This window comes from Piliocolobus tephrosceles, chromosome 16 (genome assembly GCF_002776525.5).
Source record: "Piliocolobus tephrosceles isolate RC106 chromosome 16, ASM277652v3, whole genome shotgun sequence".
Taxonomy (NCBI): domain Eukaryota; kingdom Metazoa; phylum Chordata; class Mammalia; order Primates; family Cercopithecidae; genus Piliocolobus; species Piliocolobus tephrosceles.
The window spans coordinates 16,386,160-16,402,054 of NC_045449.1; the positions used below are offsets into that span (position 1 = coordinate 16,386,160).

Below are 15,895 nucleotides of genomic sequence, written 5' to 3' on the forward strand. Positions count from 1 at the left end.
GTGAAAAAGGAATTATTTTTAAAATATCACAGTTCAGCAGTGTTCTGGAAGTGGACCAAGAAGGATTCATTTTCTTCTTTCCTTCCCCCTTGGATTAGAAGGAGGCATAATGTGGGTGGGACTTGTTTTGGGGAGGCGAATAAGGCCTTCGTTATCTTAAGGAAAAAGCTAAGTGTTGGTTTTGATGAATAGGTAGAAGACTTTGGAGCACTATTAAGAGAAATTTTTCTTAAAATTGATGAGTTACTTCCATGTTGTCTGGTGAAAACAGGTAAGAGGACAGGTAGAGTTACTATGAGGCAAGACTGACATTAGCCTGGATCGGAATGAACAGTCAGGATTGGAAGGTAAAAACTTTTCAGATAACCAGAAGAAAGGAATTTGATTTTTGTTTTATCCAACATACACATACACCTATCATCATGGTCCAGACACTCTCCTGGGAGATGGGGATGCTTAGAGAAGTAAGATTGGATTCTTGTTCTTGATGAGATGATAAGGCACAGAGAGCCAGACGGATGCTGATAAGCAGGCACTAAGCTGCCTAGTGATAGTGCCACAAGCAGGTGTGGGCTGTGGTGGAGAGGGAAGGACATGGGCCCAGAGTTCCTCTGTGGAAATCAAGAGAGGCTTCATAGGAGATACAGCATTTTGATCTGCATTGTAGAGATTATGTGGGACTTTACCAGGCAAGGGAAGGGTAGAAAGCTATGCAAGTGCTGGGTGTGTTTAGGTGAGTCCAGAACAGCGACGATGATGTGGCATGATTTGGATTGGAGGGAGGTGTGCACGGGCCAGCCTGCTGTGCTGTAAAGATGTGTTGGAGTTCTGTTTTAATTTGGTTATACGGTCTTGATTTCTGAATTAAATAAAAATGTAGGCCAGTCACAATGGCTCGTGCGTGTAATCCCAGCACTCAGGGGAGACTGAGGTGGGAGAATCACTTGAGGTCAGGAGTTTGAGACCTGTAGCCCCAGCTACCTGAGAGGCTGAAGTGGGAGGATTGCATGAGCCTTGGAGTTTGAGGCTGCAGCTAAGATCACACCACTGTACTGTAGCCTGGGTGACAGAGTGAGATGTTGTCTCTTAAACAAAATACAGCAGTTCCCCCTTATTCACAGGGGATATGTTCCAACACTCCCAGTGGATTCTTGAAACCGCAGATAGTACTGAACCCTAATATACTATTTTATATATATATATCTCCACACATATATATACACACATGTATATATACATACACATATATGCACACATACCTATGATAAACTTTGATTTGTGTATTAGGCACAGTAAGGAATTAACAGTAACAAATAATAAAATAGAGCCATTATAGCAGTATACTGTAATAGAAGTTACATGAGTGTGGTCTTTTTTCATATATACTGTACTGCAGTCACCCATTTTCATACTGCAGTTGACTCCAGGTAACTGAAACCACAGAAAGAGAAACTCCTGATATGGTGGGGACTACAGTAGCATTCAGTGCACCCTTAGTTTCACTTTTTTATTTTATTTTATTTTATTTTATTTTATTTTATTTTATTTTATTTTAATTTTTGAGGCGGAGTCTTGCTCTGTCGCCTGGACTGGAGTGCAATGGCCGGATCTCAGCTCACTGCAAGCTCCGCCTCCCGGGTTTACGCCATTCTCCTGCCTCAGCCTCCCAAGTAGCTGAGACTACAGGCGCCCGCCACCTCGCCCAGCTAGTTTTTTTGTATTTTTAGTAGAGATGGGGTTTCACCGTGTTAGCCAGGATGGTCTCGATCTCCTGACCTCGTGATCCGCCCGTCTCGGCCTCCCAAAGTGCTGGGATTACAGGCTTGAGCCACCGCGCCCGGCCCACTTTTTTCTTTTAGAGTCACAGGTTTTGCAAATGAGACATCAGAGATAAAAGGGTTCCTAATCTGACTGCTCAGCTTAGAAATATTTAAGCATTTTACTTCTTTTCACTTTATTATATCTTTAGTATTTTTCCTAATTACTTCAGTCTTAGTAATGACAATAGCTGTTTACTATTCCATTAAGTAGACTTTAGCTCAAAAGTATAAATGCATAAAGATGTTTCTTATAGCATTATAGATAGTGATGAAAAAATTGGAAACATATTAAGTATCTAAAACATGATAAATTATTTATGGTTAGCAAATTTTAAGGTAGAATTGAAATGCTTGAGTGACAGATTAGATGTGGAGGTTGCCAAAAAAGAGAACCAACCCCAGATTTCCAAGTAGAATCTTAACATTTTCACTTTCTCATGGGTCCAGATGCTATGAGCATTTGTGTCTGTGTCAGACCCTTTAAGCAGTACATATAGAATACATTAAAAACCTCTAGACTGGTTTTTAACGCACAATCACCAGTTACATTGTAAATGACTAACAATCATTTAAAATTTTTTTGGATAGACATAATTTATCACACTATAAGGAGCTATTTCTGTTGCCTTTGAATTTTACAAATGATGGTTGATTCTAGCAGCAAATTGCCCGACCCTCGCAAGAAGAAAAAGTAGAAGAAAAAGAAGAGGATAAAGCAGAAAAAACAGAAAAAAAAGAAGAGGAAAAGAAAGATGAAGAAGAAAAAGATGAAAAAGAGGACTCCAAGTGAGTTAAATAATTAGTTATATAATAAGTTAAATGTTTATTTTTATTTTAGTTTTAGTTTTGTAGATTTACGTAGTGCAAGTACAGTTGTCACATGGATATATTGCATAGTAGCGAAGTCTGTGCTTTTAGTGTACCATTGCCTGAATAGTGTACATTATACCCATTATACCTCACCCACCCCCTCATATCCTCTCACCTGTTTGAATCTCCAGTGTCTGTTATTCCACTCTCTATATCCATGTGTCCACATTATTTAGCTCCCACTTATAAGTGAGAACGTGTGATAGTTGACCTTCTGTTTCTGAGTTATTTCACTTAAGATGATAACCTTTAGTTGTATCCAAGTTGCTGCAAAATTATAGGTTTTTTTTTTTTTGCAACATTACGCTCTGTTGCCCTGGCTGGAGTGCAGTGGCATGATCTCGGCTCATTGCAAGCTCCACCTCCCAGGTTCATGCCATTCTCCTGCCTCAGCCTCTCAAGTAGCTGGGACTACAGGCACCCGCCACCACACCCAGCTAGTTTTTTATATTTTTAGTAGAGACGGGATTTCACCGTTAGCCGGGGTGGTCTCCATCTCCTGATCTCGTGATCTGCTCGCCTTGGCCTCCCAAAGTGCTTTTATTACAGACATGAGCCACCGTGCCCAGCCTAGTAATTTTTAAATAATGAAATTTAATCTGCTGAAATTTTATTTTATTTACTTATTTTTGAGACAGTCTCACTCTGTCACCCAGGCTGGAGTGCAGTGGCACGATCTTGGCTCACTGCAACCTCTGCCTCCCAAGTTCAAGTGATTCTTGTGCCTTGGCCTCCCAAGTAGGTGGGATTACAGGTGCGCGTCACCACGTCCCGCTAATTTTGTGTTTTTAGTAGAGATGGGGTTTCACCATTTTTGCCCAGGCTGATCTTGAACTCCTGACCTCAGGTGATCCACCTGCTTCAACCTCCCAAAGTGCTGGGATTACAGGCATGAGCCATCACACCTGGCCGAAATTTTAGAAACATCTAATAGTTACATGATTAAGTTGATGTGATTAAGGAATAGAATATTATAGTAAATGTAACTTTTGACTTAATGAACTTATTTGCAAGTCATGAGTTATTACTACTTTTCAGAAGGGATGGATTATAGTAATAAATACTTTCCCCCAGGATATATTGAATGTAATTTAATCTTTGATTTGGAAGATTCCTCAGGTTCTGTTTTTGAGTCTCAGGTAGTATATATTAGATAGTGTAAAAATGTTAAGAAAGGAAGACTTTTTATATTTTAGATTCCAGCTTTATTGACTTCGTCATATAAAATGGAGTTTTGGGTTTGTTTGTTGTTGTTATTGCTGTTTTCTTAGTTATAAAAGTGCATTATAGAAAAACAGGAAAAGAAAGAAAAATATAATGAAAATTAACCTATGATTCTGCCACTCAGAGAGTTATTGTTGATGCTTTTGTGTGATAGGTGTGGGGGCATGACAGTTGGTTTGTTTCTTTTTTCCCCAAGAACTAGCTTTGTAATTTACATGGAACAAATTTCGCCAGTTTGAAATGTGTACATTGATGTGTTTTGACAAGCATATGCACTTGTGTCACTATTATCACAATTGTGATGTAGAATGTTTCCATCACCCCAAACAGTTCCTGTATGCTCCTTTGCAGTCAGTTTCTCTTTCCTCATTTCCAGCCTCTGGCAGTCACATATCTGTTTTGCTTTCTCTAGAATTACATAAAAATGAAATCATGCAGTATGTATGGCTTCTTTTACTTAGCATGAATGCCTTTGAGATTCACTTAGGTTATTGAATGTATCAGTAGTTTGTTCCTTTTTAATATTTATTATGTTATTTCTTTAGTCCTTGTGGAATTATTTAAGATTTACCTAGTTTTGTGGAAGCTAAAGTGGCTAGTTACTTGCCATGGTTTTAAAAGAGACAGATATTCCTCTCATTGTAATTTTATACCTTAGGAAGATACCTATAAGGGAATATTTTTTTTTCTTTTAATTTAGGTTAAAGATTTTTTGGGCCATGTAACCAGTGGTTCTTCTCACATAGAACTCTGTCATATCTTGATTTTATTTTTTTGTTAAAATTTCTAAACTATTTAACAAGCTTTCATTTATTATCTATGTGAGCTAGGTCTTAGGGAGAATGTGAAAATACATAAGATGTATACTATTGCTAGGTAGTTCATGATTTAGTAGGGGAAAACTAGGTAAAGTACAAGTATTACTTTAAGAAATAAAAGCCTGGCAGTAAGAAGTCAGCAGACAACCAGTTAAATGCTTCGGCAGATGAAGAAGAGGTCGAGGCTACTTCTCTCTGGATAATTTGGAGGACATTATGCAGATGCTAGTGGTTAATGTGGGTAAGGTAGAGGGAATCACATGAATAGCTAGTGGCAGATAATGATTTCATTAGACTTAACATAGTGTGCATCAAGAAGAGAAGTGGAAGGTGGATTGGAGTTAAATTATGTAGAGCTTTAATGAAAGCCAAACATGTTAGACTTCATTCAGGAGGCTGTGCGGTGTGTCTGTTTGGGAATAGTTAGAAAGGGATTAGAATGGATGGAGTGGTTTATTGCCAAAACTATCCTGCTAGAATATTCATTGGCAAGGTAGAAATGAATAGACTAGAGATATGAATCAGGGAGGCCAGTATGAAAGGCCAGGATTGGGGTACTAAGGTGCTGAATAAGTGTAGTGATAGTAGAAATAGAGATGGTAGAATTAGTGAGAGAGGCATTTCTGAGATGAAATAACCAAAACTTGGCATTAGATCACATGCAGGAAGTATGGGAAAAGGGAGAGAGCAAAGAATGATATCAAATCTGTAAACCTGAATGATGATGAACATGGTAGGAGTGTTAACAACAGATGATTAGAGAATGACTTGGAGCAAGGAGCAGAGGTGAGGATGAATATGATTTTGGATATGTTCAGTTTCTGTTGATGGGAAATTCAGGTGGCCCTTCCAGCAGGTAGTTGGGAAGACCAGCCTGAGTCTTTGGAGTTGGGGTGTGTGTCCAAAGATAGAGATTGGAATCTTCCCAGTAGAACATATGAGAATGGGTAACCTCACATAGCTCTAAGGCCCTAGGGGAGAGCCTTGGGAAATCCCTGTATGAAAGGATGAGAGGAGCCTGGCACAGTGGCTCACTCCTGTAATCCCAGCCAAGGTGGGAGAATTGCTTTAGCACAGGAATTCATGACCACCCTGAGCAACATGGTGACACCCTGTCTCTACAAAAAATACAAAAGTTAACCAGGTATGGTGGCACATGTCTGTAGTCCCAGCTACTCGGGAAGCTGAGGTGGGAGGCTCCCTTTAGCCCAAGAGATCGAGGCTGCAGTGAGCTGTGTTTGCACCATTGCTCTCCAGCCTGGGTGATAGAGTGAGACACTTTCTCAAAAACAAAAATCAGAAACCCAAAAGAAAGGATGAGAGGAGAAAGGTCTGTCCCCAGAAGGAAAGCCAGAATAGCAGCAGGGATATTTCAAAAGCTAAGTTTAAAGTGATATGAAAAGAAGAATTAACTGCAGCATCAGTTGTGACAGAAAGACTTGTGGGGAAAATTGAGAAGAGGTCATTTGATTTCGCAGTTTGCAAGTCATTGGTGACTTTTGAGAAAACATCTTTTAACAGGAGGCTGCAGAATAGAAGCCAGCTTTATAAGGGAATAAGTAAGTAAAGGGAAAGGGCTATGTAGTAACTTCAATTTAGGACTGAAGGGGAGAGAATTATTTTTGAAAAAAAATCAACATCTTCCATTAAGCAAGAATAATTCAGTCTTTGAGTATTGCCATCTATCCATTCATTTGCAAAAATGTACATTGAGTATGTTTTCTTAAATATAACAACCATGAGAGGTAAGTAGTACAGAGAATGGTCTTCCAGTATTACATGTAGTACTGTTGCTATTAATAGGAACTACCATTTTTCTACATGCCTGAGATGATGGTAAGCACTTTATATCCTGAGGGAGTTTTAGCTTGAATAATGGCCAATTGTTACTTGATGCTGACTGTGTTCCAGGCACTCTTCTGGGTACTTTATTTAACTCCTTCAGTCCTGGCAACAGTCCCGTGAAATAAACTTTTTCTCATTGTACAGATGAGGAAACTGAGGCCCATGGAGGCGAGGCAGCTTGTCCAAGGTCATCACATGGCTAGTGAATCACAACTGTGGTACAAACCCAAGCAGCCTGGCTCCAGAGGCCGTTTCCTAAGCATTAACCATTGCTGCCCAATTTGTACATAATTAGTATCAGACATGATTTAGAGTATTGAGTCTGGTTTTATAACACAATATTGTGGATTGTTACTATAGAAAAGGCATCTATCATGAAGATCATCTATTTTAGCTTCTTCATTTCATACATGAGGCAACCTAGACCAAAGGCAAATAAAACCCCAGAATTTCTGCCTTTTGGTGTAGGCTCTTGCCTCTGGATTGGAGGTCTAGGGCTTTTCTGCTGTCGTTTGTTGCTTTCTCATGGAGTAGTTTTGGTTTCTAAATCAGTTGGTTTGAAATGTGTTTAAATTTTAAGTCCATTAACATGTAAAATAGGTCTTATAAAATATCTTAATTTTAACTGGTCAAAGCTCTTAAAAATTATGGTATGGCAGAATTGGGTTTTTTTTTTTTTTTTTAAGATTAGGTAGTTTTATTCAGTTTCTATTTAGATAATATTCAAAACTAAAACCTTCTTTGATGTATATATACTTTTGAATCACACAAGTTTTCATTTACTTTTATGTCCAGAGAAAATACCAAGGAAAAGGACAAGATGGATGGTACAGCAGAAGAAACTGAGGAAAGAGAGCAAGCCACACCCCGGGGGCGAAAGACTGCCAACAGTCAGGGCCGCCGTAAGGGCCGGATCACCAGGTCCATGACAAACGAAGCTGCAGCTGCTAGTGCTGCAGCTGCAGCGGCCACTGAAGAGCCCCCACCACCTCTGCCACCGCCACCAGAACCCAGTGAGTGGAAGAGATTGGCATAAACAGGCCATAATTTTGTTTGGGATTCTGTTTCACCGCTAGGATAGGGTAGGAGGGACTTTTAATACTGACAACCTGGAAATAATCCTGAAGTGTGGTCTTTAAATTTTTTTAACTTCAATATCAAAGTTTTTTGAAAAAGAACATCACCCACAGTCTTGCCACCCCAATACAGCTGTTTTTCTTTTTTATTTAGTTGTTAGCTAGTCAGCATGTTACTGTGTCTTCTGATATCTTAACTTGGTATATATCATAAATATTTTCTAATTTCTAAGTAATTGGCATTTTTATTTTTTAATGGCTGTATAATATTGAGGCATGACTTCTTTAACCATTCTCTTATTTCTGAATGATTAGGTTGTCCTCTTCCCTGCTTTTAAAATGTAGATAGCACTATAATAAAAAAGTCTGTATTCACATAGTATTTTGTTTATGTTAAATTATTTTTCATGGAATAAATTCCTACGCAAGGGAATACTGGATCTAATAGTTCAAGCATCTTTCTCTCTCTAAGTATTGTCTCATTAGTTTATAAAAAGGCTAGATTAATGATAGAGTACCACTGGTAATGATTCAGAAGTACCAATGTTACTGTAACATGAAGTATGAAAGAAAATGCAGTTTAGGGAATGGCAAGAATGAGATAGGGGCACTAACTAGATAGGAGGAGGAAAGATAGGCTGGGGCAGGTCACGATGGGCCTTGTTTGACACGTATTTTGCTTTGATTATGAAGTGGGGAACTTGCACAGGTTTTTAAATAGAGGAATGCTGTGATTAGATTTGTGTCTTAGAAAGATAACTGGTAGCAACTGTGGAGGTCAGGTTAGACAAAATAAAGGCTGGAGGCAGAGGGCCCGGCTTATATGCAGTGGCCCAAGCAAGGAGGGGATGGATTCAGAGTTGATGCATGTCATTGGATGTGTGTGGTAAATGGGAGGCAGGATTCAAAAATTAGTCTATCAGTCTAAGATGCCTATTAGTACTTTAAGTGACTGGGTGAATAGTGGTACTATAAATTGAGAAAGGGAATGTGACAGGAGCTCATCTCAGGCCTGATGTTCTCAGGTTTTTTTTTTTTCCCTGAAGCAAAAGAGAACATATTCAGTTCATGATCCATCTTTACCCACTGGATGTCAGACACTCGGGGACGAACTAAGGGGTCTTCAGGAGTTAGGACAAGATGGAGGCTTAGAGGAGAGGAGAGGGAATTGTGCTTGGACAGGAAGGAGGAGGGTTGCTTCTTCCTTTGACACTGCAGGAGAGGAGAGGTGGAGATCACTAAGTGGGAAGCTACTGGGTGAGGTGGGACTTCTCCAAAAAAAAAAAAAAAAAGCTAAAAATGTTAAAAAAAATGTAGACACGGAGAGAACTTTTAACAACATTGAAAAAGATCGTCATATTGAAGTGTTGACTTGTTTCTTTTCGTTTGGTGGAGGAGAGGTTGATCCTATCCTATCCTATTTCTGCAGTTTCTTTCACCAAATGATTTTACGTAGTCTTTTATGTCAGATACAGATTATATAATTACATGATTGGTTTGAATGAAGGATTTAACTTTGTTTTTCTCTGCCTGATTGGGTTCTCTCTTTATTTTAGTTTCTACAGAGCCTGTGGAGACCTCTCGATGGACAGAAGAAGAAATGGAAGTTGCTAAAAAAGGTAAATTGTAGTAGTTCTGGTTTCTCAGGTTTTTGTTTTGTTTTTTAGGGTTAATAGTAATGAGTGAGATGGAACTAATGTTTTAAAAAGGCAAACAGGACTCAGAAGTGACTTTAAGAGTTCTTTTTTGGTAGTATAGTACCCAATAAAGTACCCTCAATGTGCCTTAAGATGCCCAGTTTTGAACGATTTAAGATTCTCTCTACAGTTTTATTTTGAATGTCATTTAATTAAAGAACAAGTAGGTCATTTTCACTTTTTTAGAGTAATTATGACTATATGCTATTGAAATTGTTTTGGAATGAATGTTGATATAAACTCTATGTTTCTATTAACTAAAAGTTATATATATAGGATGGTAAATACTTTTGTCAGTTTGCATTTGGTAAGTCATTTAATTATAAAACACTAGCAAATTGCTCTGTGATTCAGAGGAAAGCGCATGAAGTTTGTAACCAGGCCAACACAGGTTTGAGTCCTGTCTCTGCCACTTTCATAGCTTTGTGGCCTTCCTCTTACTCTGGCACTTTATGGACCTTGTGCTTTTCTGTTGTTGCTTGTTAATGTACTATAATTTGAAATTGAACTAAAATTTCTAATAGGATAGTTAATTGGTAATATTGAGAAAGATTAGCTAATTTTTTGGTGGTTAAATATTTACCTTGCAGTTGTAAAGATAAATTATTGTAAATAGCTTGACATTTGAGTGACACATTTCAGATTTTTTTTGTATCTTCCCATATATATGTATACAAATGCGTAGATACGTATTCTTTGCACATATGTGTGTTTATGTGAGTGCATATATATATATAGATAGATAGATTAGAGAAGTGTTAAATTGCATAAGTTTCTGTAATGCATTGTATTACCATAGGATTTTTTAAAATTGGCTAGTATTTTTCTGATGGCATTGCTTGATTGTGAATTGACTGAGGACAAATATGGATTATAAGTGGAGTCATATATATATCTTTAAATTGTGTTCATCATTTATATATGATTACCTTATTGGCTTGATATATTGTGTCCAGAGATCTAGATGTACCTAATCATTTAGTTTGCAAGTATTTGAGCTATTACTAATGTGTCTAATGTTGTCCTAGCCCTGTGGGAGATACATGGGAAGGACAAGGTTTAGCCCTTCTATTAATGAGCATGTTTTAAATTTGAGGGGGAAAAATATAGAACTGTAAATGAGTTTTGTTTCAATAAGTATTTTTATAAGTATCAAAGTATATATAAGTAATTGAAAGCACACTTCTAGTGTCAATGGTTGTGAATACAGTGATTAAGTTAATTTATTATTTCTCTTGTTTGCTTGATCAGGTGACTGTTCAATTAACATTTGGTCTGTTTTTAAAATGCAGGTCTAGTAGAACATGGTCGTAACTGGGCAGCAATTGCTAAAATGGTGGGAACGAAAAGTGAAGCTCAATGTAAAAACTTCTATTTTAACTATAAAAGGCGACACAATCTTGACAACCTCTTACAGCAGCATAAACAGAAAGTGAGTATATCAGGGGTGGTGAATCTTTTACTTATTGTTTTTTACTTAGAGTGTTGTTGTTGTTGTTTGACATGGAGTCTCAGGCTAGAGTACAGCAGTGCAATCTTGGCTCACTGTAAACTCTTCCTCCTGGGTTCAAGGATTTCCTGCCTCAGCCTCCCGAGTAGCTGGGACTGCAGGCACCCACCACCATGCCCGGCTAATTTTTGTAGTTTTAGTAGAGACAGTGTTTCACCATGTTGGCCAGGCTGGTCTCGAACTCCAGACCTCAGGTGATCCATCTGCCTCAGCCTCCTAAAGTGCTGGGATTACAGGTGTGAGCCACTGTGTCTGGCCTTGATGTTTTTTTCTGAGCTTCAGAGATTGGTTATAAGAGAAACCTTTTTGTATCTTACATTTTTATTTACTGCGCTTATATGTAAAAGGTATGCTAAATTTTTAGTACAGGCTAGTTGTTTCTCTATTTATTGCTCAAGGAGTAAAGTTTCTATTTGTGTTCCTAACAGTCGAAACAAGGCCCATTGTGACCTGCCCCAACTTATCTTTCCTCCTCGGAAGTTTCTGTTTGTAGTAAAGGGAATTAAATACTCTTGAATTACTGTAGCCGGATTTGAAAAATACAAACTTTTTCGAGGTTGAATTGAAAACTTTAGTTGGAGGTCTGTTGATGATATTGAGTGAATTGATTTGGTATATTAGACATTTTTTCAGAGAGAAGATTCCATGGTATAAATATTAAAAACCAGTGAGTATAACATTATTGGAAATTCCTTAATAAGAAAGTTCCAGTGTAGTGGTTGTCAAAGACCATAGAGTTTTTTGATGATTCCATGAGGTCACGGCTATTTTCATAAAAATATCAATCAAATGTTACTTACTTTTTTTCAGTATATCATGTTTGCATTTATGGTGTCAAAGCAGTGGTAGATAAAATTGCTGATGCCTTAGCATAAATCTTGGCAGGGAACCAAATGATGCTAGTACTTAATGTGTTTTTCATCTCTGAGCATTTGCAGTTTTTTCTTAAAATGTCACTTAAGAATGTCCTTGATGATGCAGTGAAAGTTAGTTTTTATATTAAATCTCGCCCCTTGACTACGTCTTTTTATACTTTGTGTCATGTAATGGGAAGTAAACATAGAGTTCTTCTGCTCTATACCAGAATATGATGGTTCTCTCAAGGAAAAGCACATTGGCAATTGTTTGAGTTCTAAGTTGCACTAGTCTCCCCTTTTTCATGGAATGTCATTTTAGATTGAAAGAATGACAGACAAACTATGTTTTCAGACTGGGATTTTGGGAGACAATTTCTTGAAAATTAATGAATGAGGCTGTCTTTCAAATAAAATAACTGATAGTATTTGTCACCGCTTTAAAATTTTGAGTTTTCAAGCAAAAAATGAGAATTTTGGAAATAAGTTTCTCTAACCATGAGCTTCACACCTTTCTCATTACAGATTTTCCGATGAGATCAGTGGTAATAATAGCAAATGTGATAGTTGTTATTGTGTGATGAAATGTATCCAAATTAGAAAAACTTGCTTTAACTCAGTACTTTCCAAATGGCCATTTCATGATGTTATAATGTGATTTGGTTTGACTGTGTTGCCACCCAAATCTCATCATTAATTGTAACTCTCACAATTACTGTGTGTTGTGGGAGGGACTCAGTGGGAGATAACTCAGTCATGGGGCGGGTCTTTTTCTCATGCTGTTCTCATGATAGTGAATAAGTCTCAGGAGATCTGATGGTTTTATAAAGAGGAATTTCCCTGGACAAGCTCTCTTTTTTTGCCTGCCCTATCCATGTGAGATGTTACTTGCTCCTCCTTGCTTTCTGCCGTGATTGTGAGGCCTTCCCAGTCATGTGGAACTGTCAGCCCTTTAAGCCTCTTTTTCTTCCAAGTCTTGGATATGTCTTTATAAGCAGCGTGAAAATGGACTAATACAATAAATTGGTACCAGTAGAGTAGGGCATTGCTGAAAAGATACCTGAAAATGTGGAAGCAACTTTGAAACTGGGTAACAGGCAGAGGTTGGAACAGTTCGGAGGGCTCAGAAGAAGACAGGAAAATTTGGAAATGTTTGGAATTTCCTAGAGACTTTTTGAATGGCTTTGACAAAAATGCTGATAGTGACATGAACAATAAGGTCCAGGCTGAGGTGATATCACCTCAGATGGAAATGAGGAACTTGTTGGGAATTGGAGCAAAGATGACTCTTCTTATGTTTTAGCAGAGACTGGCAGCATTTTGTTCCTGCCCTAGAGATTTGCAGAACTTTGAACTTGAGAGAGATGATTTAGGGTATCTGGTGGAAGACATTTCTAAGCAGCAAAGCATTCTAGAAGTGACTTGGGTGCTGTTTAAGGCATTCAGTTTTATGAGGGAAGCAGAGCATAAAAGTTTGGAAAATTTGCAGCCTAACAACGTGATAAAAAAGAAAATCCCATTTTCTGAGGAGGAATTCAAGTCCGCTGCAGAAATTTGCATAAGTAATGAGGAGCTGAATGTTAATTTCCAAGACAATGGGGAAAATTTCTTCAGAGGATGTCAGAGGTCTTTATGGCAGCCCCTCGCTTCACAGGCCTGGAGGCTAAGGAGGAAAAAATGATTTTGTGCCCTGGACCCAGGAGCCCCTGCTATTTGCAGCATAGGGACTTGGTGCTCTGCACCCCAGCAGCTCTAGCCATGGCTGAAAGGGGCCAAGGTACAGCTTGGGCTGTGGCTTCAGAGGATGCAAGCCCCAAGCCTTTGCAGCTTCCATGTGGTGTTGAGCCTGTGGGCGCACTGAAGTCAAGAATCGAGGTTTGGGAACCTCTGCCTAGATTTCAGAGGATGTATGGAAATGCCTGGATGTCTAAGCAGAAGTTTGCTGCAGGGGTGGGGCTGTCATGGAGAACCTCTGCCAGGGCAGTGCAGAAGGGAAATGTAGGATCAGAGCCCCTACTAGGGCACTGCCTAATGGAGCTGTGAGAAGAGGGCCACCGTCCTCCAGAATGGTAGATCCACCTACAGTTTGTGCCCTGCGCCTGGAAAAGCCGCAGACACTCAACGCCAGCCTGTGAAAGCAGCAAGGAAGGAAGCTCTACCCTGCAAAGCCACAGGGTCAGAGCTGCCCAAGACCATGGGAACGTGCCACCTCTTGCATCAGCATGACCTGGATGTGAGACATGGAGTCAAAGGAGATCATTTTGGAGCTTTAAGGTTTGACTGCCCTGCTGGATTTTGGACTTGGATGGGCCCTGTAGCCCCTTTGTTTTTGCCAGTTTCTCCCATTTGGAATAGCTGTGTTTACCCAATACCTGTGACCCCATTGTATCTAGGAAGTAACTAGCTTGCTTCTACTTTCACAAGCTTACAGGGGAAGGGACTTTCCTTGTCTCAGATGAGACTTCGGGCTATGGATTTTTGGGTTTATGCTGAAATTAGTTAAGACTTTGGAGGACTGTTGGAAGGCATGATTGATTTTGAAATGTGAAGACATGAGATGTGGGTGGGGCCAGCGGCAGAATGATATGGTTTGGCTGTGTCCCCACCCAAATCACATCTTGAATTGTAGGTCCCACAATTCCCATGTGTTGTGGGAGGGACCCAGTGGGAGATAACTGAATCATGGGGCAGGTCTTTCTCATGCTATTTTCATGATAGTGAATAAGTCTTATGAGATCTACTGGTTTTATAAAGAGGAGTTCCCCTGCACAAGCCCCTTTTTTTTTTTTTTTTGGCCTGCCACCATCATATAAGATGTTACTTGCTCCTCCTTGCCTCTTGCCATGATTGTGAGGCCTCCCCAGCCATGTTGAACTGTAAGTTCATTAAACCTCTTTTACTTCCCAGTCTCGAGTATGTCTTTATCAGCAGTGTGAAAATGAACTAATACATAATGGATCATGCATTGATAAAATATTGATAATTTGTTTTTAATATACCAAATATAAGATAGATTTTAGATTTTTTTCTTTTTTCTTTTTTTTAAGATCGAGTCTCGCCCTGTCGCCCAGGCTGGAGTGCAGTGGCATGATCTCGGCTTACTGCAACCTCCGCCTCCCAGGTTCAAGCAATTCTCCTGCCTCAGCCTCCTTAGCAGCTGGGATTACAGGTGCACGCCACGATACCCGGCTAATTTTTGTATTTTTAGTAGAGACAGGGTTTCACTGTGTTGGTCAGGCTGGTCTTCAGCTCCTGGCCTCAAGTGATATGCCTGTCTCGGCTTCACAAAGTACTGGGATTACAGGTGTGAGCCACTGTGCCTGGCCAGATTATAGATTTTAACAGGGTATAAAGGGTTCCTTGATATGGTATCAGATTTCATATTGTAACTAACAAATAAGAAGTGACATTTGCTTAGTTTTGGTACAATATCAAAAAATAATATTCATAAGTATCTGAAAAATCTGTTAAAATATTCTTCCCTTTTCCAACTACATATCTGTGTGAGGCTACATTGTTTTCTTATACTTCAACCAAAACATTAGATGACCTAATGTAATCCACAGATTAAATCATATGTGGAAGCACCTTGAGAATTGTGCTGTCTCTGTTAGATCAGACATGGAAGAGATTTCCAGAAAGGGAAGGTTGTGCCACTTTTTTTGTAAGTCATTTTTTGTTTTGGAAAATGGTTACATTTCATTAAAAAACTAAGCCGCGCATGGTGGCTTATGCCTGTAATCCCAGCACTTTGGGAGGCTGAGGAGGGTGGATCACAAGGTCAGGAGATCGAGACCATCCTGGCTAACACACTGAAACCTCGTCTCTACTAAAAATAAAGAAAAAATGTTAGCCGGGCGTGGGGGTGGGCACCTGTAGCCCCAGCCATTCAGGAGGCCAAGGCAGGAGAATGGCGTGAACCCAGGAGATGGAGCTTGCAGTGAGTCGAGATTGCACCACTGCACTTCAGCCTGGGCAACAGAGTGAGACTCCATCTCAAAATAAATAAATAAATAAATAAATAAATAAATAAATAAATAAATAATGAGTTTATATTGTCTTTAATAAGTTAAAATTTTAAAGTTTTCTTAGTTTTAGTTTCTGATATAGTAAGTGACTATCTGGCTGTCTATGTATATTTCTCTCATAAAGAAAAGTTCTTTGGCCAGGCGCGGTGGCTC

At 39.1% G+C, this 15,895-nt stretch overlaps 1 protein-coding gene across 13 annotated transcripts in view; it reads left to right on the forward strand.

The window, feature by feature from the left end:
* Positions 1-15,895, forward strand: part of NCOR1 (nuclear receptor corepressor 1) — a 187,565-nt gene that overhangs the window by 87,469 nt on the left and 84,201 nt on the right. For 8 of the 13 annotated variants that reach the window (XM_023192154.3, XM_023192159.3, XM_023192158.3 and 5 more), the window contains 4 exons: positions 2,479-2,606; positions 7,373-7,590; positions 9,210-9,272; positions 10,643-10,782. In XM_023192154.3, the coding sequence (XP_023047922.1) occupies positions 2,479-2,606; positions 7,373-7,590; positions 9,210-9,272; positions 10,643-10,782 (549 nt within the window). The remainder of the gene's footprint in view (positions 1-2,478; positions 2,607-7,372; positions 7,591-9,209; positions 9,273-10,642; positions 10,783-15,895) is intronic. The other 5 variants (XM_023192167.3, XM_023192164.3, XM_023192165.3 and 2 more) reach the window with 1 other exon arrangement.